The 25,273-nt window shown below is 38.2% G+C and overlaps 1 protein-coding gene across 2 annotated transcripts in view; it reads right to left on the reverse strand.

Annotated features, from left to right (window-relative positions):
- Positions 1-1,196: 1,196 nt before the first annotated feature.
- sorl1 (sortilin-related receptor, L(DLR class) A repeats containing) overlaps positions 1,197-25,273 on the reverse strand; it is a 171,000-nt gene continuing 146,923 nt past the window's right edge. The window contains exons 32-48 of one of the 2 annotated variants that reach the window (XM_030151836.1): positions 24,593-24,763; positions 22,098-22,226; positions 21,847-21,973; positions 19,203-19,372; positions 17,435-17,547; positions 17,156-17,260; positions 16,999-17,065; positions 14,476-14,558; positions 14,297-14,387; positions 11,320-11,513; positions 10,291-10,410; positions 9,278-9,442; positions 8,350-8,524; positions 8,151-8,257; positions 6,746-6,938; positions 5,130-5,339; positions 1,197-1,781 (exon numbers count right to left, since the gene is read on the reverse strand). In XM_030151836.1, the coding sequence (XP_030007696.1) occupies positions 1,714-1,781; positions 5,130-5,339; positions 6,746-6,938; positions 8,151-8,257; positions 8,350-8,524; positions 9,278-9,442; positions 10,291-10,410; positions 11,320-11,513; positions 14,297-14,387; positions 14,476-14,558; positions 16,999-17,065; positions 17,156-17,260; positions 17,435-17,547; positions 19,203-19,372; positions 21,847-21,973; positions 22,098-22,226; positions 24,593-24,763 (2,288 nt within the window). In that variant the 3' untranslated portion in view covers positions 1,197-1,713. Of the gene's footprint in view, positions 1,782-5,129; positions 5,343-6,745; positions 6,939-8,150; positions 8,258-8,349; positions 8,525-9,277; positions 9,443-10,290; positions 10,411-11,319; positions 11,514-14,296; positions 14,388-14,475; positions 14,559-16,998; positions 17,066-17,155; positions 17,261-17,434; positions 17,548-19,202; positions 19,373-21,846; positions 21,974-22,097; positions 22,227-24,592; positions 24,764-25,273 lie in introns of both variants that reach the window. The other variant, XM_030151835.1, reaches the window with a different exon arrangement.

The raw sequence follows: 25,273 nt of genomic DNA on the forward strand, positions 1-25,273 counted from the left end.
GGAGTGGATCATGTTGTACTGGGAGGCTAATGTGCTATTAACTAGTTTAGCGTACTGGTCAGATTAGTGTGTCATGTAGTCATGTAGTCAAGCACACAGTATCAATTAACTTACAAAAACATGAAGGTTTCTCCTCTACACTGAGTCATTATATGTTTTAGATGGCAAAAAAAAAAACGTTAATTATAAACATAACCTGTCAATACCTGTATGTCTAATGTGTATTCATAGTGATGTTTGTTGAATATCCCATGGAACAACGACATATTTCTGCAGAAAGCTGCTGTTTTTATCCCAAAGACCAATTTAAAAAAACACAATGATAAATTATCTGCATGGCTGGTTAGCACATAATAGAAAAAGGGGAAACATAAATAATTTTGTGTAATTTTGGTTGAAGTAACCCTTTAAATCTTCATTGTCTGATTGCCTAAAACTGACTTGTGAATCACATCTACTGACATTAAATGTTCATTCATTCCACCTATAGCTGATCTAGTACCTCCTCTTCCGTACTTCTTCGGTGGTGGATCGACAGTGCTGCCTAAGCCATGATGGTGATGGTGGTGCTGCGCTGGTGTCCGCTCCAACACAGTTCCCTGAGAACCCCAAACACACTTCCTCTACGACTACAGTTATGGCAAAATGCTGGGGGGCATTAATTTGTGGTCCTGAATGATTAAAAAAAATTACACATTATACAGAATGATATGGTGCAGCATTACAAGGAGAGGACACATTAAAAGCCAATATTTACAAATAGTTCAGACAATCTCGGCGATGCAGTGAGAGAATCTTTGTGTCCTCAAAGCCAGAATATTCTGATATCTTGATACATGTGTCACCTACATACAGACATACAACCATGTGCTGGTGGTAGAAAATAAAAGTGTGTCTATGAGGACACTACGCGACGCCACGGTGAATCCAACCACTGATCAGATCACTGTTTGGTTGCACTGAGACTTTTACTTTAAAATAACCAAGTTTTTAGACTGGTGATCAATCATTCAAAAAGACGCTGTGAATGATGAGACATGATCCACAGTTAACTCTTTCAGCTCGTCTCACAATGGGCACCAATATTACATACACTGCTATAGTACGCACTGTACTATTACCCAAATATGTAACTATTACTGCTCCAGTATTTTCTATTTGTACATCTTGTATACAGCATATGTCTAGTTTATTTCTCTGTGTTTATGTGTGTTTTTTTTTTTTTTTTTTTTTTTTTTTTGCATTCTATACTCCAGTCTGTGGATGCTTATTTTGGCTTTAAGCGATGTACCGCTCCTATGGATAGTGAGTTTGCATTACAAATAGGGTCTCTCTTTCCCTGGTGCGCTCAACAAACTCAAATCCTTCACAGTTTGCTTCAGTGTCCACCTCTTCCTTTCAGTCCTTTTTTTGACCCCATATATATATTTAATATTATAAAAAATAAGTTATTGCGCATCCAAAAAAGTGCATCATATATTTGAAAAATATCTCTTTCTCTCTTTACTCTTTTCCATTTTTCTTCAGGTTTCGCTGCTTATCAGGTGGTTTTCCATCTACAAATCTGGGATATCGACGGCAAAGTTTGCACCTGCATTCTCCTCAGTCTGTCCTTCTGCGCCATTGATGGGGAGTGACAGGGATAGAAGGTAAGTGGAAGAAGAAGAGGAGGGAAGGAGGGAAGAAAGAAACAGACGATGGAGGGATGTCTTGCTACGCGATGACCATAGGTACATCATCTGAGAAGCCACTGATCATAGGAGCATCTTCATCATCATCACCTTCAGAGAAAAGGAGAGGGAAGACAATGTTAGAGGTGCAGCTATCCATTGTTTTTGTAATTGATTATTTTCTTCCATTCAATTCAATTAAGCAATTATTTGAATAGGCGAAAATAACTAGTAAGGGACAAGCAACATTCCTTTTATTCCAGCTGAACCAACTACCACAAAAAGTATAGAAGTAAAAGGATATATAAAAACTATCTATACAGAAATAACAGCAATAACACCAGTATAGAAGTACATATAAAAATATGTATAAATATATAGAAATAACCATAATAACATAAAAGGAAATATAAAAATCTGTATATATTGGTATTGGAATTGTAGAGAATAAATAATTCTATTCAAATAATCTATTGATTATTTTTTTTGATTGGATTTGATTAAACGATTATTTGAGCAGGTGGAAAAAAACAGTAAAATTTGTGAAACAGACATGTCTGAAAATGACAAACAACTTGTCCCTTATTCCAAAACCAGCTGAAACAACAATCACAAGAAGTATAAAAGCAAAAAGTTTAATCAAAAATGTCTATATAGAAACAGCAACGACAATAAAACAGTATAAAATTAGTTGGACATACTGATGTCAGATTTGTGTCACAATAAACGTCCATGTGAAACACAACAGCAGAACTATTGTTTAGCGGCAGTGAAATTAAGGAAAAAAACCTTTGATTCAGGAAAATTGCAATCGAATAATTTTCGATTCAAATCCACTAGCTGATTAATCATTTCAGCTCTAGACAATATTAACAAAAAGCTGCATTAGTTAGTATTTATTATAGAAAAAAATAATTGTTTAGGATGTAAAATATGCCTGCATAAATAGATTACTGGGACTTTTTTAATAACATAACTTCTTGGCTTGGCATTTAATTCAGGTACCTTGATGTGCCATAGTTCCATGTTATTCATCAAATTGCAAACTTTCCTTATCTTTTGCATTTATTTATTTTATTTACTCCAGGGATGCAGCGATGTGAAATTCTCCTCTGCTACTGACACCAATATTATTGGCTGATTGTTTATTTTTATTTTATTATTTGCCTCCCCCTTTTGTGCCAAGGAGACAAAGAAATCTTCAGCTGTACAGTTAAAAATTTCTAGGCCCACATCAGATTATCACTGAATGAGAAAAAATTAAATCAGACAAGTGTATGGAACAAACTGATATGAAACAGATAAACATCCACCACAGTCCACAGTGAAATTTGGGGTGGGTGATATGGCAAAACTACCATATCGCAATTTTAAAAAAATAAAATCTCAATCTCGATTTTATCATGATTCTTTACACTGATATTTGAGACTAATTTGCAAGTTTCTGAACAGTACAACCAAACAATTCCCCTATGTAAAACACAGCCCTAAAAGAAAAATATTATTTAGCCCAAAGAACCTTCCAGAACCGTTTTTTATTTAGTTTGTGCAATTTTGCAAACATGTGCCAAGAACATAAACATACTAAAATGTAAACAACACTCTGATTAAGTCCACTCTTGAAGATAAAAACTAAACTGCACTTGGTTTTTGAGGTAGCTTTCAATAAACATGAAAAGTAAAAAAAAAAAAAAAAAAAAAAAAAATTAACAAAATATCAATGAAGAAATGCCTGTTTCTAATAATCCTCCAGGCTTACAGAACAGGTGGCAAGTAGCTCTGGTTTTTCAACTGGTAATCAGCATTTTGGCTGGTCTTGGATTGAGGAAGAAGTCCAAAATGAGAAGAAGAATAATCCAGGCACTTGAAAAAGGGATCAATGTGGACTGTACTTCCTCCTCTTCTCATAGAGTGCCTTTACTAAATGCTTGCATTACAGATGTTTGCTTTTGTTTAATTCAACTCGTGTCCTCTGCCTGTGGTGTGGCTGGTCTTCTAGTTCAGTTTGACTCATACCGTTTGAATGCTGTTTCATCAGCTGATTGAACAGGTTCGTAGTGTTGACATATGTTATACAAGTGTGTACTGTGTGTTATACTGTGTGCGTACTGTGAGCGGCACAGACTCCATGCGCACTGTCTGCGGACGTTTGAGGTTTCATAGTCGAGCGTACCAATTTCACATTCAAAAACAGGCTGATGTGCGTGGACAACAACGGAGTCAAGTACGCCCAACTCTGTGGGGCCAAGACTTACGTTACGATAGACTTGCCCTGCCATTTTAAGTTTCACTGCGTGTACTCATTGTGGGGTACGTGGGGCACAGAACGCACCCCTGTGTAACCTCCCCAGTTCCACGATCTCTCTGCTTTATCGGAGCGCTGATACGTTTTAATCCTTCACGATCTAATGTTGTCATATTGCACACCCCTAAGTGAAATGTTAGCAAAAACATTATTTGATGATCATCAAAGCCAATATTTATGCGTAATTTATGCATTAATGTATTGATGCATTAAATAGTTTAAATAGTGTTGTTTTGTTTTTTTGCTTGTTGTTTTTTAAGTCATGTGGAATTATGATTACTAGCAGCATTGTACCCGTGGTGCCATTGTATAATAGCATGATAAGTAGAACTTGTCTGCCACCACTATCCATTTGTAAACTACCATTTAATCATGTATTGTGCAGGTAATACTTTGAGCCAACATGCGAGGCATGAAGGAAAGAGCTTGCATTTGTTTGGCTTGTCAAGCATGATTAAATTCATACAGCGGTAGTGAACTGCAGCCTTCACATTGTAGCATCGTCTGCTAGCAGTAGAAATGTCATGAACGGCAGCATAACCACTTCCGAAAATGGAGTATGGCAGCAGGGATGAAGAATTCAAAGGAGAGAGAGGCTAAAATCGCCCAGCAGACCTCACAACATTTGAATACTGACATAAAATTGCTCCTAGTAGATAGTCAGGTAATGTTTCTATTCATTTGGCGGCGATCGGGCCTGTGAAGGCTGAGGAAAATCCGTACAAACGTCATCCTGTGCTGCAACATCGATGGGACACAGAATGTGTACTATAGTAGGATTATGATTGTTCCATCTCTATGAAATTCTTTGGGCTACATCTTTTATATGAAAAATGTTATAGTAATAAATGAATGTGTTCTCAAACCTAAAATAACAGAATGGAAACAGCTGACATTCTGAGACTGTTTGCTCTCAAACATGATGTTAAGAGTTGTTTTCCCATCTTCAATTGGTGCAACAAAAACTCTGGTACTGACAGATTTAAAAGGGTGAACACACCAATGGTTATTTTTTTATTCAACACAGCATCTTTTTATGTGTGATTTGAGCCCACTGTCTCTGTGTGGAAACTAATAGAATGAAATAACGCTGTAACAGAACCTGGATGGACCTACGGTGTCACACATTTAACACATATTTCCATCTGTCTCACCCAGTTCATCCCCAGAGGAGAAGATGGCCGAGCCCAGGCGGGAGTTGTAATGCGAGTTGGCGAAGGCGGTGAAGTTGTTCTGGAGGCGGCGGTGTCGGAGGTAGAGCACCATCAGGCCACCGCAGACTCCGAGCAGGAGCAGGAAGAGGACAGGGACGACCACGGCGGCCATGTCCCCTGAGTGGCCCTCGCCATGAGATGCATCACTGGCTGCTGGTAAACATCAAACATCAAAACTCTTTTCATGTTGTCTTTAGAGCTGCAGCACAGATTATTTTTGTAATCGATTAATCTATCAATTATTTTCTTTGATTCAATAGGTGAAAAAAATAGTATAAATGTGATGAAGAGAAACCACTTGTCCTTTATTCCAGAACCAGCTGAAATAACAACCACAAAAAGCATAAGTAAAAATATACATATATAAAAATACCTATATATAATAGAGCTGAAACAATTAATTGATTAATTGACTCAAAATATTTTTTTTAAAAGAAGTGATTGCAATTTCCAGAATCAAAGCTTTGTTTTCACAGCTTTTATTTATGAAGATATTTTTATATATACATTTATACTGTTGGTATTGTTGCTGTTATTTCTATATAGATATTTTTTATACACGACCAGTCAAAAGTTTGGACTCATCTTCTCATTTAAATGACATGAGATGGACCCCAGATGGCCAACAAGTGCTCAGCATCACTGGAAGGACTGTTGGAAAACATGTCAGGTGACTGCATCATGAAGCTCATCAAGAGAATGCCAAGAATGAGCAAAGCAGCAATCAAAGCAAAGGGTGGCTATTTTGAAGAATCTAAAATATAAAACATGTTTTGAGTTATGTCACACTTTTTTTAACTACATAATTCCATATGTGTTCATTCATAGTTTTGATGCCAGCGAGAATCTACAATGTAAATAGTCACGAAAATAAAGAAAAACCAGGTGTGTCCAAACTTTTGACTGGTAGTGTACATCCTTTTATATTTTTGTAGTTTTTGTTTCGCCTGGTTCTAGGATAAAGAACAAGTTGGGTATTTTTCAACATCGAACAAAAATAATCTATAGCTGCAAATCTAATATATATAAAAAAATAACCAACAAGCCCAATGACATCTATAAACAGTATGTCTTTTTCCCATTTGCATCCAACTTACTAACTTACTACAGTTTAGAAAAAATAAAGACAAATATGTTTAATATTTGCCTGAAAGCTTAAAAGTTTAAAGGAGTACGCGATGGTTCCAATGTAGAAAAGTGAGCATTTAGATTTTCGGCCTTTATGTCCTTGTCTCTACTGAGCTATGCTCCATGTTGCTTGTGTTGATCCTGGCGTCATGTGCATCACAATAAGCACACAACAGTGGAACCAATGTTTTGCTGCAGCAAAATTAAGAAAGCAAAGCTTTATTTCATGAAAATTGTAATTGAATATTTTTTTTAAATCAGTTTGAGTTGATTTAATCGATTAATCATTTTAGCTCTAGTTGTCTTTTTTGAGATGGACAAAAAAATACATGACTCTATAATGAAATAAAAATCCCCATTATTCCCTCCAGTATACACATATACATGGATGTTAAATCCACTTTTGAAGCTCCTCTGACGGGCTTTACCTTTTCCTAGCTGGTTATAGAGCAGCAGTGCAGGCTCTCCACACAGCTGACCGTTGAAAAGGCAGCGAGCCTGCACAGAGAACGTGTAGTTGTGTCCCATCAGTAGGCTGCTAATGCGGAAGTAGGTCTCCGTGGTGTTTCCCAGGTAGGACGTCTTGTTGGTAATGCTATCGTACACATGCACTTCATAACCCTGGAGAAGACAAACAGCAAGAGGGGCAAAATGTTGAAGTGGAATTACAAAAAGGGCTCTTTACTGGACTGTAGTCCCTGACTAGGTTTCAACTAGTGGTTGTTCTGTACAAATTAAAAGAAAAAAAAATTATCAGCTTTGTGCAAAACTAGACTGTGAAGGGGAAGAACTCAAATGGAGGCACCTTCTAGAGGTGACAAACTGAATGAGAATATGCCTTTTCTACCAGTGGGAATCTGGCTCAGAGTTACAACAGGTTACAGAGCTACCACGGAGTCCTGTCATTATGTTACTGTATATGGTTGTATATGTATTTTTTTTATTTCATCTACATTATTTATCCTAAACCTTCCGATGGTCATGCCCACAGCTCCTGATGTACACAGTTCTGGTTCTGGACCTTTGTGTCACTGGTGCAGCTTTATGGCCCATTTATGCTCAACATTGAATACACATACGTATACGGACGGAGTGTTCTGTCCATCACCTGTGTTCATTACGTCTGTACTTCTGTACATCCGCTTGTGCATATGTGCGCAAATGGAGGAAATGGAACAGTACCACTGGAAATCGAGGGAGCAGTGTTGAGATTTGAAGAGAATAATTTCCAGAAATGACAGAACTTTTCAAAAAGAGACTGTGTGAGATGGTGAAAAACTACCGACATAGTATTTATAACGACTAACATTCTCAATATCTACATTAGTGATACCTCCTCTGTCATCCCCATGTTTGTCGCTATTGACTTTCTTCTTCTTCTCTACTCTTCTTCTTGGTGTTTGACCAATATATTAATTCAAAGTGATGCCCTCTGGTGGACTGACTGTTAAATGCTCATTCCAACACAATGGATGTATTAAGGCAGTGACAATGCCTGAAACTGACGTATCTATTTACATACCGTCAGCCTTATAGCATAATTGTCATGCGGGTAACGGTATATGGTCATGTTTTTTTCAGGTCATAGCCAATGATGCAAATTGAAGCAGGAGTGTTAGGAGAGTAAAGTTACGCAGATATCACAATTTGGCCAAAAGTATGACCTAGGCAATTATGCTATGAGGTTAAAAATATGTAAAGTATGAATGGGCCTTCAAACTTGTTTTCCTGGCCAAGAGCCAGTTTGTCTAAATGTAAAGAACTGGTCTGAGCACAGTTCAGAACCAGCCTCAGTGGATGAGGGATAGATGATAAGTGTCAGTGGTGTCTCACCCTGCTCTCATTGAAGCCTTTCTCTCTGACAGCCAGACTCTTCCAGAAGAGGAAAACATGGTCTTTCTCTGTCAATATCTTCAGGGCTTCTGGAGCTGGAAGGGGAACTGCAGCAGAGGAGTAATTTACCTTTTAGCACCAATCACCACATGTTTTGTTGGGGAATTAAATCCTTCACAAAGTGCAGGGCTGCATGTACCTGTGCTCAGAGTGAAGCTGGCCTCCTTGCTCATGTTGCGGAGGCGGACGGAGATGCTGTAACGTCCTCCAGGCTCCAGACCTTTCAGCAGGTACTCTACTGTGTTGTTCTTGGTGATCACCTTGTAGTCCTTCTCCTCCTTTCGAATCACATCCCGCACATGGATCGCATATGTCTACAGAAGTATAGAAAAGAGGTTACACAACACAAAGAAACACATTTGTTATTTCTCTGGTCACATTACCACGGGTTTATTCCAAACCAACTCATGTCAAGGATTTTCCTAAAACAAAATGAACAACTTCTCTTCAGTTCAGGGGAGTTTGCAAAAGTTCTACTCCAAACAGTTTTTTAGTCTGGATCTTCTGAAGTTTTTCATCATTAGTGTGTGTATTCTGACTCTTGCCAGTCACTTGTTTTTCACTGTATTTGGTAGAAATCAGCACTGGCCATCCAAAAAAGTCTAGGGACAACTTGCAGCATGTATTCATGCAAAGAGTTGATGCTGAAAACATTAAAAAAAACCTAAATAATGAGCCATCAAAATGAAATTTAATTTCCAAAAATTAAAAAGAAATTTGTCACTTTCTTTCAACCGAATTTGGAGTCTGTGTAGTATTAATATGAATCTATCAAATGTACCTGTTATTAGTTATTCTGTCCTGCATATCAAATTACCCAGAGCCACAAAGCTGATAATTACAGCTTCAGAACTGAAAAAAAAGCCAGTATTTTCCCCAAGAAGACACATTATTTAAAGTTTCATGAAACTTTTTATGGGAAAGTATATATTACTATATATAGAAAACAGAGCTAAATTATTTGTTGTATTTTCCCCCCAATCCTACAGCCTTGATAGTGACACATTCTGCTGACGCTCATCACCACATATGTGTCATCATCACAGTAAACTGAGCCTGTGTCGCACCAGATCCGTGTTGGGGGAGTCGTACGGCGGCTGCCACTTCAGCGTGGCCTGCGTCTTGTCTACTCGTACGCGGTGGAGGTTTCTGGGTGGCAGCCTCTCATTGGGAATCATTTTCACCACGCTGTTTTCAGAGGGAGGACCGATGTAAGGAACAATGGCACGCACCTGAGGATGACGAACAATGATTAAAATCAGGATACATGTCAGAGTGTGGAAAATCCTGACTCCTGTCCCAAATGCATTGTCTGAATGAACATATTTACTTTGTCTAACGCTTTAGTGAATGTAATGCAAGTGTTCACCGTCATGGTATGTTGCAGTTTTGATCCTTTCACTAAAAATATAAAGTATAGGACATTTATAAATTAAGTTTTTTTTCTTCTGAATGTGAAAATGATTTCATTCATTAAATCAAAATAAAACTTATTATTTGAATCCATAATATTCAGTGCAATCAATGTTAACACATTGTACATAGCTGATAGATTGTTCAGAGAACTACAGTTTTCAATGCAACAATTACATTTAATCAGTCAGAATCTATTCAAACTAAACAAACTTTGTGATTAATTTTAACATTAAATGTGTTTTTGTCAAAAAAATCTATTTGCTTTAAATTCTTTCCCTGCCCCCAGTCCCCAACCCACCCCACTCACTGCTGATGGAGAAGCTGAGGAGCAGATCATGGCTCCCATTTGCACATGAATTTGTCAAACCTGACACTGAATAATTTCCAGTTTTTCTGAATTCAGTCTAGGAGTAGAGATTGGAAAAAATGTAGCCCATGTGATATCTTAAAGCACATTTTACACCTGGGATAAATTTGGATTTGTGCCACTGGCACTTTCAGTGTGAAACCTCTGCAGGGTTGACTGAAAAATGCAAACAGTTGCATTTGAGGCATGTGAGACTTCACACATCTGCCCAGATTTCTCTACTGACTTAACTTTAGGCTGGTTTGTGCTCTACTACACAAAATGAAAACCTAAGACAGTGTTTGGTATAACACTCACCAGGAACAGGTACTGCTCATCACTTTCTACTGTGACTATAATGTTGAGGGAGGTGGTGCGGACCATACGAGGATTGCGGTACAGATCCAGGAAGGAAGTGGCATAAAACACACCAAACACCTGCACACAAACACACAGTACAGGCAAACTAGGTGTTGACTCTTCTGTGTAGTGTTGTCTGACAAAAAACCACATCAGTCAAGATACTCTTTCGCTTCTTTATGTTAGGTAGGTTAGAACAGTTCTTTGATTCATCATGCTGCAGAAAAATGGAAATAACCACTTCAGTCTGTGTAGCATCTAATTACATATGATCCCTTTGGCAGCTAGACTCATGTTTGAGTTGAAAGTATTAAAATCAAATAAAATCTACATTTATATGTACTGTATACATTTGAGAAGTGTCCCTGTTTCACATTTTATCACCTTGCACAAGTGTATCTACAATGGAAATTAGCTGAAATCTGCCTGAAAAGTCACTGGATGTCACCAGATTACATCAAGAGCTAATTTGCATTAATTTGTTGATGGTGTAATTGTGAAACTTTTTACATATTTGAAACTTTGTATTTTGTGTAAAAGAGCCATTTTTATTTAGTAATATTTATTATGTAACTTAGACCAAAATTAGAGCAAAAATAAAATAAAACCAGATTAAAAGCCTGTATGTAAACTGGTCCAAGGAATCAGAGTTTATCAGAATTAAAATCTAAACTACAGAGTTCATTTTTTTAGTTAGCCGTTCTTTACCTGTGGGCTACAATCCAAATGATGACTGTTCCAAATTTTAGGGCCATAAAACAAAAAGCAGCATCACCAGTCTTTTTGTGGCACATTTTTAGAACATCTAAAACACTTTAAGACAGATAGTTACTTTTGACAAATATGTGGAGCCTTAAATATTTAAAACCACACAACAGTCAGAGTTTCTACCAACATAGCACAAATACATTTTTATTCTGCTCATAATGTGACCTTTGACATTTATCAAACGGCCTCATAGTTTCTTACACCTGGTGTGCTTCGTACCTGTGCAGGGTGGCGGCTGTTGATGGTCCAGCTGCAGTCCACAGCTGTCTGGTTGAGGGCCCGGGTTTTGATTAAGGGTCTGTCTGGCTGGCTGCCGGTGGTCTGATGATGGGACAGTGCAGTAGGACTGTCTCCTATACTGGTCTGAGCCCACACCGCCACCTCATACACTGTCCCTGCTGTCAAGTTGGTAGCTGGAAAGGACGACACACATCATATTTTATATTGCCCTTTAATGTTCACTGTTTATGTCTGGTCTGTAATACACTATTTATTTTTATTTAACTTTTATTTAACCAGGTTGGTCCCATTGAGATGGGGGATCTCTTTTTCAAGAGACCTGGCTAAGACAGCATCAATACAGTCACATCATTACAATAAAAGCATTTGCAATTACTCACACATTTAAAAAATCAATTTTTGACCAACAGCCTTGATTCCAAGAATTTCACTCAGTTTTTAAACTAGGGCTGTGAATCTTAGTTGTAAGGCTGATACAATACGCATCTCGATACATCATCTCCGATCTGATATGTTAAAGATACATGTGTGGCATCTCATGATGTGATACAATGCACACCCAAATCACGATACAGAGTGATTAAGCACATTCTGATTCAACACATTCATTCTGGTAAAAAAAACAGGCAGTGTGATTCAATGAACTCGATTATTTATTTATCAAATAAGACCACGACTTTTCACAAAGTTGCTTTGTGCAATTCAAGAACATGTGCCTCACATACAGTCACATGAAAAAGTTAGAAATCTTTGTTTCCAAAGTTGTTTCTCTGCATGTTTCTCATGTTCAACTTCTTGCTCCCCCACTGAATCATTTGAAATAGACCTTTTTCACAACTTCCATGTTTTTGATCGGAAATATGCAATTCTACTTCCTCACCTATCAGGGCAACTGTGGTGAAGAACAAGGTGTTTTTTTTTTAGTGTTCCAGGTTGCTCTTGTTACGCTCAAAAGCAGCTGTATCTGTCTTTTCATTATTTTCCTGTGGACAGTGAGGTTAAGCAGAAATGGATTCAGGTGATCTGATGCGATGAGGGACCAAAGTCTGTGATTAAAAAGGGTAGTACGCATAATTCCCTCCAACCACAGGCAGACATAAGTGGCTTTCTTGTAACGGGTTCATTCGAGGTTTGTCCTCCAAATCCACCATGAAAACTAAACAATATAAAGATTTGACAAAATAAGGTAAACCCACACAATAAGCAAACGTAAAATGATAACGTCACAATATATTAAAAATTTTAAATTCTCTGTACAAACATAAAACAGATATAAAACATAAATTAACCCATTGGCTGCATGCAACTTAAGAAGGAATTAAAAGTTTGTAACTCCCATCAGTGCCGAGTTACATGAGAGCAGCCCAAGGGAACTTAAAATTGCTTCAAATTAAAATATTTCAAAATACAACTTAAAACACTGTTTCTAAATCAGACATGGTTATGTCTGCAGCAGACATTACATGTCCAAAGATTATGTGCTGGGAATCACTGTTTGCCACCTGAAACTCAGGGCTTTTCTAATGCCTTTTCTCATGGAACACCTTCATTTCTGTTCAGAAACACAACACAACAACATAAACACAAATATTACCCAACAAAAACAAAAAGGTTAACTGAGGATGGCATTCGGCTAACATTACTGTTGCTACATAGAAGACGACCACTTGGACAACCCTAAACAGAACAAATTGACACCATAATGCTTCATTCAAAGCAGACTATGATGCTTTCGTAAGGTCGACTGCACATTAGACATGAATTATGTCTACGTAAACATGCTAATAACTTCTTGTCATTGTAGCCAGCAGTTCAGTAACAGCCTGATTGCTCTCTACTTACCATGATATTTTTGGACAAATTCCTTGTGGAAAAAACTGTACCCTTTATTGATTTTGTTCTTTTTGCTTAAGGAGTTTTCTTCAATGAACTTTGCAACATCGGCAAATGTAATATTTGGCAAATCGGTCAGGGAGGTTGTGTACACTCTCTTATCCATTTTGTCTCACTGTGTTGACGCTTGGCAGGAAGTCCTTTTCTGCAATGATTATGTATGACTGGTAAGTGTGAAAAAGGTCTATGTAATGTATTTGTAATGTAGGTAATACAGAAAAAGGTTCTATCACTTTAAGAGACACCTGCACAAGGTATTCTGGGATGCGCTGTTCGATATGTACATCACTGTTTAAGGAAGCAGCTCTGGCAGTATTAATTATTATTTATGGTATTATGGCAGTATTCAAAGCAGCTGATATAGTAAAAAGTACACGTTAAGAAACCACATGTCGTCCCCTCCCTTCTATGTCTTGTAAGAATAAGATACAGATATTACAGTATTCACCCCCGGCGCTCGCGCCACAGTGTACCCACAGAACTCATATTGTAGTGTGCATTGTACACATCCATGAATCCGTGGCGCACATTAACGTGCGTTTTCAGAAAAGAAAAACTTTACCCAAATAAAAAGTAACACCTTTAAATGCAAGTAAAAATATATTCTATTGAACAGATAGAATTTTATCTATACAAACATTCAATAACCGATGCATTGCAATATCATACCAAACTTTTCATTCACTTGCAGCTTCTCTACCGGCGCACTCGGATCATGCATGCACGTGTCAGTGTCTTGGTATGTATCGCATAATCTTCCCATCCCAACTTTAAACCCACTGAAAAGAATCAGTGTTTGTAGATGGAGCTCAGGCTGATGCTTGTTCCAGACATCAGGAGCTGAAAACCTAAAAGATTTCTTCCCTAATGCAGTCCTTATCTTTGTAACAAACAGTGTCAGAGTATCTATTGAGCAGAAATTGAAACATCCATGATTCCAGGTTAATAGTGAACATAAATAAAAGGAGGTCTCCCCAAAATTGCTATGTAAATCAAAACACACCAGTGAGTGAGGCAACAAGCAGATAATGATACTGAGTAGTATGTGACAGACTGACAGTACCTTTGAGAACCTTCTCCTTTACTGTGTAGTTCTTCCTCTCCTGCACATGTGTGTCAAACTGCCAGGACAGAACCACTGCGTACTGTTTCACCTACAAAAAACAAACACACAAGATGCATCAGAGAGGTTTATAGAGACACAGAAAGCTTTGTGGCTGTAACCAACTGAGAGCGTCTTACTTCATACTGGGAGTTAAAGCTGAATGAAAGGCTCATGGAGTCGTCACCAATGCTGTCGGCAATCACAGAAGGAGGAGGAAGAGCTGCGATAGAGAAGCAGGATTTGAGAGCAGGATCCCTAAATTCAACTTGTGAATTTATCCTACTTATATTATATTTAGCTTTATTTTAAATGGCTGGTAATGTAAACAGTTTCAGTGAAATATGCTTGTAGGTTTTACAGTCAAACTTCATGTTCTCTGAACATTTCAATATACCTTAAGCTGCCACTACGGGTCTCACACTGTTGCCCATAAAGCTGGGATAAAATACTTTTACCTCTTCTCATGAATTAATGTGATTTATTCTTGATAGATAAAGTTGTGTTAGTTTATGGGGCCTTAGTGTATAAATAATACAAGATGAAGTAAATGATAATAGGAAGTAATGCGGCATTATGGAGTTATTTTCACCACTAGATACATATATTAAGGGAAAATGTTTGTGTCTGATGTATTGACATATAATGTCAGATCACTGTAATATAACAAAAACAGGTTTTTATCACCTTAAGAACATAGCCAGAGTCCGCCCGTTTCTCTCTCAGGCCAGTACGGAGGTGCTAATGCATGCTTTTATTTCTTGTCGCTTAGATTACTGTAATGCCCTGCTCTCTGGTCTTCCCAAAAAGAGTACTTTAAATCTCCAATTATTACAAAACTCAGCCGCACGTGTGCTGACACGGACCAGAGGGCGGGAGCACATTACACCGGTTTTAGAGTCGCTGCATTGGCTCCCCGTACGCTTCAGGATCGATTTTAAGGTTCTCTTGCTGGTTTTTAAATGTCTTAACGGCCTTGCGCCCTCCTATTTATCTGATCTGCTTTTACCATATCAACCCTCGCGGACCCTGAGGTCCTCCGGCACTGGCCTTTTAACCATACCAAAACCCAGAACAAAAACCCACGGTGAGGCAGCATTTAGCCACTATGGCCCCCGACCTGTGGAACAGCCTGCCGGAGAGCCTCAGGACTGCAGAGACTGTTGTTATTTTTAAAAGAAGATTAAAGACACACCTTTTTAATCAGGCTTTTAATTAATTTTTTAAACTCTTCTTGTTCTTATTTTGTTTTATTTATCACTGATACTTTATCTATTCTATTTTATTTATAATCTTACGTATTTTACTCTTGGTACTGTATTTATTTTATTTTATTTATTCTCTTAGTCCTATGTTATGCTTTTAGTCTTTAGCTTTTAACACCAGTGTTTCCTCAGGGGGGTCCTCCACACTGGGAGCTGTGTCTGGTCTGCTAGTGGGGGTACTGTCCTTGGGTCCCTTTGGCCCGGCTGGCTGGGGGTCCTCCCTTCGATGTGGGGGTCCACCTGTCTGTCGGAGTCGGGGGGCCTGGGTGCTGGTCCCCCCGATGGCACGGCCTGCGGCTCCTCCCAGTGTGGACAGCCCCAGAGGTGGCGTTTCCTTGATCCTCAGTGCCATGCCATGTCTCCCTGTTGTGTGCGTGTGTGTGCGTGTGTAAGTGTGTTGGCGTGTGTGTGTGTGTGTGTGTGTGTGTGTGTGTGTGCGTGTCTAGTATGGAGGGTGGGAGGGAGGGGTTTTCTTTGTAAATGTTTTTCTGTTTTTATTGTGTAATTGTTTTTAATTCTGTAAAGCACTTTGTGTTGCATCTGTGCATGAAAAGCGCTTTATAAATAAAGGTTGATTGATTGATTGATTGATAATGAAACAGCCGCCTGCAGAATTAGCAAAGAGGATATGACACTACTGACAGGCAACCAAATGTAAGGGGTTGCCACAGTCAATAAAGAGGCAGATTTCTCTGAACTTGAACATTGGTGAAGCATTTGATATGAAGTTGTATACAGGTCAATAAAATATATAGTGTAGGCCTCGTTGATTTTAGATGTTTGAGTGTTGAAATGTTAGATATTAGTATTTTGGATTGTAACACAAGAAAAAAAAATCTGCATTTTGTGCAATTGTTTCACATTAAAAGCTTTTGTTTCTATAAAATATCTGGAGGAAACCTTGTGTTTTAGCCTCTTAGATTTGTGAAAATTCATCGATGTGAAAGCATGAAGTTAACCCTCTAAGACCTAAACTGAACTAGACCTGAACTTCTACATGGTGAGTAAATTAAATATATCTGAAAATATCTGCTTTGTAAGATAATTTTATGGTAAACAGTGAGAAATACTAAAATAAACACTAATTACTTAGGAAATCTTAGGTGTACAAAAAAAAATCTTTTTGAAGTTACCACAAAAACAGCTCTAGATTTGTAGGGGGTTAGAAGGCAGATTCTAAATGGTAATTTATTATGTCCATTTGTGTTTTGACATATTTAACATATCTGTTCTATAGTGGACTAGCTATTTGTGGTTTGTGTTTTCATCTGAACATTTATTATTATCATACCAAGCATAGTAGGTGTCCACATGTTGAATTTGCTAATACACACCAGCAGGTGGCAGTACAGGGCAGACAAACTGTCCTGAGTGAGACACTGGAGAAGAACAACCGACCTTTTTTGGGCGTGATGGATTTAATCTCGGTCCAGTTCCCCAGGCCTCGACTTGTGACGGCTGCCACCTGGAAAACATCACCATTGTAACATAAAACTCTGTCATAGCTGGAATAAACACCATATGACTGACATTTCCCACTGTGTGTGCACCTTACCCTGAAACTGTACATGGTGTCAGGCCGTAGCTCCTTCACCTCAGTGCTGGTTGTGATGCATCTTTGTGACATCCAGTCCAGACCGCCTTTCTCACTGTATTCAACCTGATATGGAATACACTTGTGAAGAATTGTATGTAAAATTATCAATGACCAGGTATATAACATGCAGGTCTATCCAACACTATGTCTAAGAGGATTCAGACGACTGAGATTAGACATTCAGTTCCCTCTTCGTCACAACAGATTCATTTATTTTTGCAGATTTAACAGACTTACAATGTACTCTCTGATGAGGCCGTGTCCTTTGTCAGGAGGACTCCAAGACACCTGCACTGTTCCTTCTTCTTCATTATCACAACATAGCTGCAGGTTCCTGGGGGGGTCAGGAACTGCAAAACATCCACAGACACCAAACAAACACTTTAATAAGACCTGAAACTTGTACCTAATTTTCCTTGTGCTTGGCCACCACAACCTGAAGAAGCCTTCTGAAAACCAATACAGTGAGATGAAACAGAGGAACGTTTCCATGGCAATGACTCCTGTCTTACTCCTCCCTTTTAAGGATTTTTTTGGTGGTAGGTAATCATTTCCAGTATCTCTAGTATATGTACACTTTTTGTGAGGTATTTAGTACAGTCGCATTTCTGGTATTGATACAATGGTGAAAACTATATCCTGAGATCCAGGAAAGTATAAGTTTGGACTTTTTTGCGTCAATTGTCTTGATTGCAAACAGCATAATGCACCAGTTTTTTAAGATATTTTTTTTATGGAATGTCCTTTCCAGTGGACAATGTGGTTTTTCCTTTTTTCCCCTTTTTCTTGTAAAGTAAAGCTGTGAAACTCTCAAGGACAAAAATGCATTGCTGGGTCTCAGAAGGTTAAAAAAGAGAGGATTGAGATTTTGGAAGCACACTCTCTCCTGTTGCTTCTTGGTTTGAGCTTTTTAGTTAAGAGGATGTTAACTCTGGTCCACATCAAGATACAGTGGGTGGTGGCACAACAATGCTGCAATGAAACAACAAAAAACAAGAAGCGTTCTCAGCTACTCTGTGGAAATGCAATGGACACCACCCTCTCCATTTGTAGATAAAAACAGATCATTCTAAAGTACAAAAACACAACATCTTCAATGTGATAATGTATACTATATGCACATTATGCATATTATATTCTGTTTTTATATGCTCTAAAATCCCCTTAAGGGAGACATATGTAGCATTTAGACTTTTTCATGTTAAAAAAAAAAATTGTAAATTAGTGTTTAGAATAAAGAGCAGTGCCAAACATGTCATTGTTTTGGATTGTAGAGGTATGAACTGAATCTATTCATTGTCATAGTCCGACAGATTTGCGTGACCACTAGAGGGAGAAATGAGTCACTCTGCGGTCTCCCATTGTGAGGAAAACGCTACTGGGCCTTTGACCAAAATGTCAAAAAGTGACTAGATGGCATAAGAACCACTAAGAAACAACTTTTAGAGTTAGAGCTAAAAATATTAGTGCAGTTATTGACAAACTGTACAGAAAACAAAGGCGTTTTGTGGTTTTACTGTAGCTGTTTTCTGTTTAGAAGCAGACCTATGTTAACAGAGCTATACCGTAAACTATCAGCTGACGTAACATGTGAATATCAGTTTGACCCAAGATAATCAGTTATGATACTATAATGCAGATGTGTGTAAACAATGAGCTTTCTATTTTATTCAGTGAGTGATACGGTCTGTGGACACATAGCATTAGTCGCTGGTGGTTTTGGTCCCGAGTGTGTTCTGGGGCACATGACTTCACCCTGCTGTTGAGCTTAGAATATCAGTACCACATAAACCCTTTAAATTACACACTGGACCTTTTCCCGTTTAAATTACATAGAAGTTAAATGTATATTGTAATTTAAATTCTACAGAACTGTATTAATCTAGCCATCAGGCACTACTGCAGCATGTCCCAGAGGATACTCTTATCAAATATGACATGACATTGAGTTAAATTACTGGAAAAGATAAACCCGCCTCCTGTAAACTCCTGGTATAATACTCACGTCCCTCTGGTGTCCTGACTGTGATCATCTCATTGGTCTTGTGCAGCTTACTGAGGCACTGAGTGAGCACCTTGACTTGGTAGGTGGTGTCTGGTTTCAGCACAGTCAGCTTGTAGCTGGTTTTGTTGCTGTGAGTGTCCATGACGGTCCACTGCTGGGCACCCACCAGCCTGAAGACAAAACACATGATGCTTTAGATTAGAGACATCAGGGCTGTCACGGTTCTGAGAGGCTGTGTGTGTTTTTCACCCATATTAGTTTAAGTGTACAAATGCTACATACTTCTTATTGATAGTAAAAATTTGGTAGCATTCTACCAATTAAAACAACTCTATAAAAATGATTAAAGCCTTATAATTCAGGTATTGATAGGGTTATTTTATTATCATGAATAAGGTTTAACAGTATGTTAGGAGAAAACAGAATAGAATAGAATAGAATAGAACTTTATTACAATGAAAATCAGTTTAGCAGCTCTGTATCTGTTTAGCAGCAGATTAAAGTGCAAAAACAAAGACTGTATATAAAACTATCACACAAGAATTATACTGGAAATATGTACTCAGTGACTACTTGCAAAATAGTGAGTCTACATTTATCTTTCCTTCTAAGCGTCAGATCTCACTGATTGCTTAACTTTTATCTTCTCCTAAAGGCAGCATGTAAACACATCAGCTTCATCTGATATTTATCACCGAGTTGCTAACATTTAACCATCATGAGCATAGATTAATACTCAAAGTTTCAACTGGCACATCAAATCAACAGAATCAATAAAGCTTCAGCTATATTGTGTTTGATGATACAATAAAGGTTCTTTTTGAGGGCTATGCACAGTAGTATTTCAGTACTACATGGTTTAACATGCTAACTAGTAAAATAAGCTAAGAAAGTAGCAGGATCTGACATTTAAAAGGATGATAATAGTGAAAGTTCAACAGGAACTTGATCCTAAATAGTGAGCCTGAAACAACGAATTGAAACATTACTATGACTTATTTACAACTGATTTTAATGACCTAAGTTTTTCCAACCAAATTAATACCTGCATTATAATAATAATTCAGTATTGCTATCTGATTTTTAATAAATGGCTTCTGTTGTGCCCATGTATTATTAAATATTAGGGATGTAAACAATTAATCGACTCACGATTAATTGTCGATAAGAATTTGCTCAATTACATTATTAATTGTCGGTTAATTGCCCTTTTCTGCCCATCCACACCTGTTCGAAGGCTGCCGGTTTGTCCGTGCTGCGACGCTGCAGGTGGGATAGCCGCTCATTGAACCGGATCATGGTGTTGATGAGTTAGAATGTCTTTATGGACATGGTGGAGCCAAACACAGACCGGCCCGTCTGTTTGTGGGAGCGGTGCACCCCCGAATAAATACACGCACAAACACGGGGTCGGTATCGGAGCGTTTTTCGGAGGTTGGTGTAGTTTACAGTCAGTGAAAAGTTTCACTTCACTTCTGCGGGGGCATGGACTGCACTGTACCCCATAGTATTAGAAGTAGGACAGAAAGTGACGCACACACATATGCGGTTACCAACCAACACGCACACATCCCCTGGGCATACTGCACCCCCCCATTACACACCGCCACATCAACAGATGAATTCCACAGGAAACACAGACTGTATCCAATGGTTCAATAAATCAATCATTAAGGAATATGACATGCTTTTTTCATGAAGTACATAAAGAATATTTAGTTTTTATTCTTATAGACCGTATTGAAAAAGAAATTCAGGTTCTCAGGAAAATCATCGCTTATCAATTAATCGTTAATCAATCGATAAGGGCAACCAACTAACAATTAATGAATTAATCGATAATTTGCATCCCTATTAAATATGAAGACAGACTAAGAGTCATCTAATTATCAACCTGGCCAAGTATCAGATCCAATATATGTGAAATCTGACTGATGAAATCAAAGATAACATGGTAGATGTTTGTGTAAATATCACAGCCCTCAAAAACAACACAGATTCTTTATCTCCCGTCGTCTGAGCGAGCATGTCTTCAGTGAAGAGGAACAATACAGAGCGCCTGCTTTCTACAACAGTCTGATGCTGTTATGTGGGACGACTGAGACTCATATTTCAGAACACATTTTATGGTTTACCAGTTTTAGTTATTTTAATTTAACTCTGTGATATCGATGAAGTAAATATTTTGCTTATTTACTTTATCTTTTAACCTCATGAGAACTGCTGCTGGGAGCTCCCTGGACTTTTTAAAGTGATGAGAAAAATTTTGCCTTTAATTAAACATGAGCTTGAATGAATTTTAACAGTGTTTTGTGCAGGAGTTAATTTTTTTTCATGGTCATGGAAAATCTACATCAGTTCATTCCATCCCTTCATTGTACTTCAGTCATTTTTTGTATTATATAATTTAATTATGCCTTATCTACCCTGTGCAGTTTAGTGTTTACTATGCAGAAAAGAACTGAATTTTGTATTCATTTATTCAAGTGTTTAATGCCAACAAGCAGCTTATCTTCTCCCTTAGATGTAGTATCTATGCATAAATTAATACAAATGATTAAATATAAATATAAATGTTCTTCATCAAAATGACAGTTCTACTAGAAACATATTCTGCAGATGCTGGTCATTCATGTCTGTCTACCTGTAGGAGATAAGGAAGTAACAGGAGTCCAGAGGAAGGTTCTTTGGGCGAGACCAAGTCAGGGTGATGGCACCGGAGAAGTCAGGAGTCCACTGGAGATTCTGGACTTTGTAGACCAGAGTGTCCGCTTGGAGAAAGAGTGAAATGAAGAGACACAAAGATTGGCAACTGATTCACTTTATATACGATATACAGCCAGCAGGTGGCAGCACTGCACTGTTTTTAAACAGGAACATAGTTGAGGGACTTACAGGTGCAGTTGTCTTCATCACTGTGGTCGGAGCAGTCCAGGAAGGTGTCGCACCTCTCACTGTCCAACACACAGGCCTCACCATCTGCACACCGAGTCCCATTTACACAGAACAGAGGCCCACGAGTAGCTGGAGATGACACAGTTTCATATTATAGGAGTTAACTTGGTTTTTTTTCCACTTCTAATGCTGAAATGTCACTTTTCTTGTCATTTGCATTGACAAAAGATTTCAGTGAACATTAAAATAACAAAAAAAAAAAAAGTTTAAAGGAAGCTGTAGGCTGCCATGATGGCTGAGGTGTTTTATAAATATGTAACTGGATCCTGGCAAAGTCCTGGCTTTGTGTCTTTTTTTGGACTTGGGATAAGTTCTGCTGGTGAAAAGACCATTTGTTTTTTTAGAAGAAAAAAGAAACCAGCATGATTAAGTTCAAACTTAGTTGCATCATTAGATGAAAAACTATCCAAATAAGTTATATCATAATCTTTTGCATCACACTCTATATGTGTTGAGTCAAAATTGTGCTGTTTTGTGCTGCATGAAAAAAAGAGGTAACTCACTGAATCATGTTTGTAGTACACACTACATGTATCTTTCCAACCTCAAATTACTGCCATTACATGAAGCTGTATTAGTAAATCCTTGGTAGAGATCGACCGATATGGGTTTTTCAGGGCCGATACCGATTATTAGTAGTTAGAGGAGGCCGATAACCGATATTTGGAGCCGATATTCATTTGCAGTAAAAGTGTAAAAATCGGCATGAAAAATTTTGAATAACGCAAACACTAAACTTTGTTTAAATGCCTAAAACATGTTTATTTAATCAAATAAATAGACAATAATAGCTCCAGAAGTGCATGGATTTCCTAGACTCAGAAGCATCTCTTATAAAGTTGAATAAAAGCTTAAATAAATAGCTCCCTTAAATTTTTCCACAGTAAATAAAGTAAAATTTAAATATAACTATAATGACTTATCTTTGTTTTAAGTTCAAACACAACAAAAATACAGGGAGACTCTTGTAAACTCTTGGGCCACATGCTGACATATGCTCAACTCATCATGCTTCATTTATTACAGCATTTGGGAAGCCTTAAGTTGATTTCATTATTAAATTTTATATTTTACCATGTGATAGCAGGGACCCTGTCATTCAAAACTATGTTGCTACATTATTAATAATTAATATGACAAAAGCTATATAAAAAGTATAATAGTTGCTATGAGTGCAGTTAAACTCCTGACAGAACACAAACAGCCTTTAGGGCTTTAATGAGCACACACTGGATTTAAAATGTTCCACCATGTTCAGATAAATCACTTCTGAATTTGACTCCCTCATCTTCACTTTAATTTTCAGATCATAGGACTAGAACACTCACAGCAACATTAGTCGTTGTGAGTTGTAGAGTTCTTCATGTGACTTTAACACAAACACACACTATTACATTACATACCAACACAGTCTCACCCCAAATAGTCAGAAATCGACGCATATGGTCAGAGCCCCAGAGCGGCACTATTTGACGCAGAGGGTACCCTTTCCGCGTCGGATTTCGACGCGGAAGGGTACACACCGCAGAGAGGCGAAGTCTTCTGGTGTGAGAAGCTCCGGAGAGAAAACACGTGTCAAAGGTAAAGGCAGAAAACTCTTCTGAAACTGTACTAAACATCCCTGTGCTCTACATCTCACAACTACTACTAATGTTTCAGAAGAACGTCAGAGCAGAGTAAACATTAGCGGCAGCTCTGCTAACACATATTACCTCCTGACATGTGTGTGAATTAGACTGCTGATAATACGGAGATGGAAACAGTCTGTGATAGAAAAGCATGTGTGTGGGATTAAGAGGGAGTGCCTAAAAAACTCAGTTCACTTGTTTTAGGGAAGCACGCTAAGGTGGAGTGTGATGAGCTTTTACCAGAACATTAGTTCATCAGTCTGGCTCTAAACGCTCTGCACACTATGTATTAGTAATGGAGAAAATGTATGTAGAACACAGTCTCATCCCAAGTCAGTCTCAGTCTGTGTGTGTGTGTGTGTGTGTGTGTGTGTGTGAGGACAGCTTCTGCGTCAACCAGTCAGAGAGAGAGAGAGAGAGAGAGAGAGAGAGGGGCAGCTGCATCTGAGCCGAAATAACCCAGTTTTAAATTGATTTCTTAATATCGGCCCGTCGGATTAAAAAAAGGCTGATACCAATATATGTCAAATTTCCAAATATCAGTGCCGATAATCGGTCGATCTCTAATCCTTGGGATTTACAATATTTGCACTAAATTTAGTATCTGGTGAAGATATTTCATTTCCAGGTATATGAATCAATGCGATGTCATTTGATTTTGTTTTGTTCTGTTTTGTTGAGACAATGAAAGAACAAACCAGAGCCCAGTGGAAACTGACTGGTTGTCCTAATGCAGGAGAACTTAGAATTTCTCATCACCCATGATTCGTTTTCACTGTCTGTTCTGTATGATGTGCAGAAACTCACGGCAGTGGGCTTCATCTGACCCATCCTGGCAGTTGACCTGGCCGTCACAGCGCTGCCAGTCTGGGATGCAGTGTGCAGGTCGACGACAAAGGAACTGGCCCCGAGTGCAACGGCCCGGAGATGGAGGAGGCAGTGGGGCGAGGGTGGGTGCTGGTGCCGCTGTTGTATTAACTGTTGGAGAATTACAGAATGTTAGTGTGAAGATGATCAATTGGATTTGCGCCTATATTTTTTCTGCTTTTGTTCTTTTTGCCGCCTACAAGTAATAGCGTTCATACTGAGTTGAGTCTTCATAATTTTTTCTTACCAGTATGGTCCTTCTCTAAATCTGTTATAAATGCAAATATAATATGAACTGTTACAAACCTGTGTCGTGTTATTATTATGAACCGCGATATGCTAAATAGCTGGATGACAATGATGAAATGACAAAACTTCCGCAAATGTAAAACCTCAACATTAGCCACTAAAAGGAAATTATCATAAAACATCAGTTAACAGTAAGATCTGTAGCCTGTATATAGAGCCTAGGCTTACATAGCATCAAACGTAGTCTTGTGGGCTACCAGGTTACATTTCATTTTCTGCTTTACTTCATTTTGGTACTATCAAGTACTACAGAAACCCACTGTCTATTTGCAGCTTGCAGTGTGCATTAGCTGCATCACTCCCTCTCCAAAC

The sequence above is a fragment of the Sphaeramia orbicularis genome, chromosome 13 (assembly GCF_902148855.1).
Source record: "Sphaeramia orbicularis chromosome 13, fSphaOr1.1, whole genome shotgun sequence".
Classification (NCBI taxonomy): Eukaryota; Metazoa; Chordata; class Actinopteri; order Kurtiformes; family Apogonidae; genus Sphaeramia; species Sphaeramia orbicularis.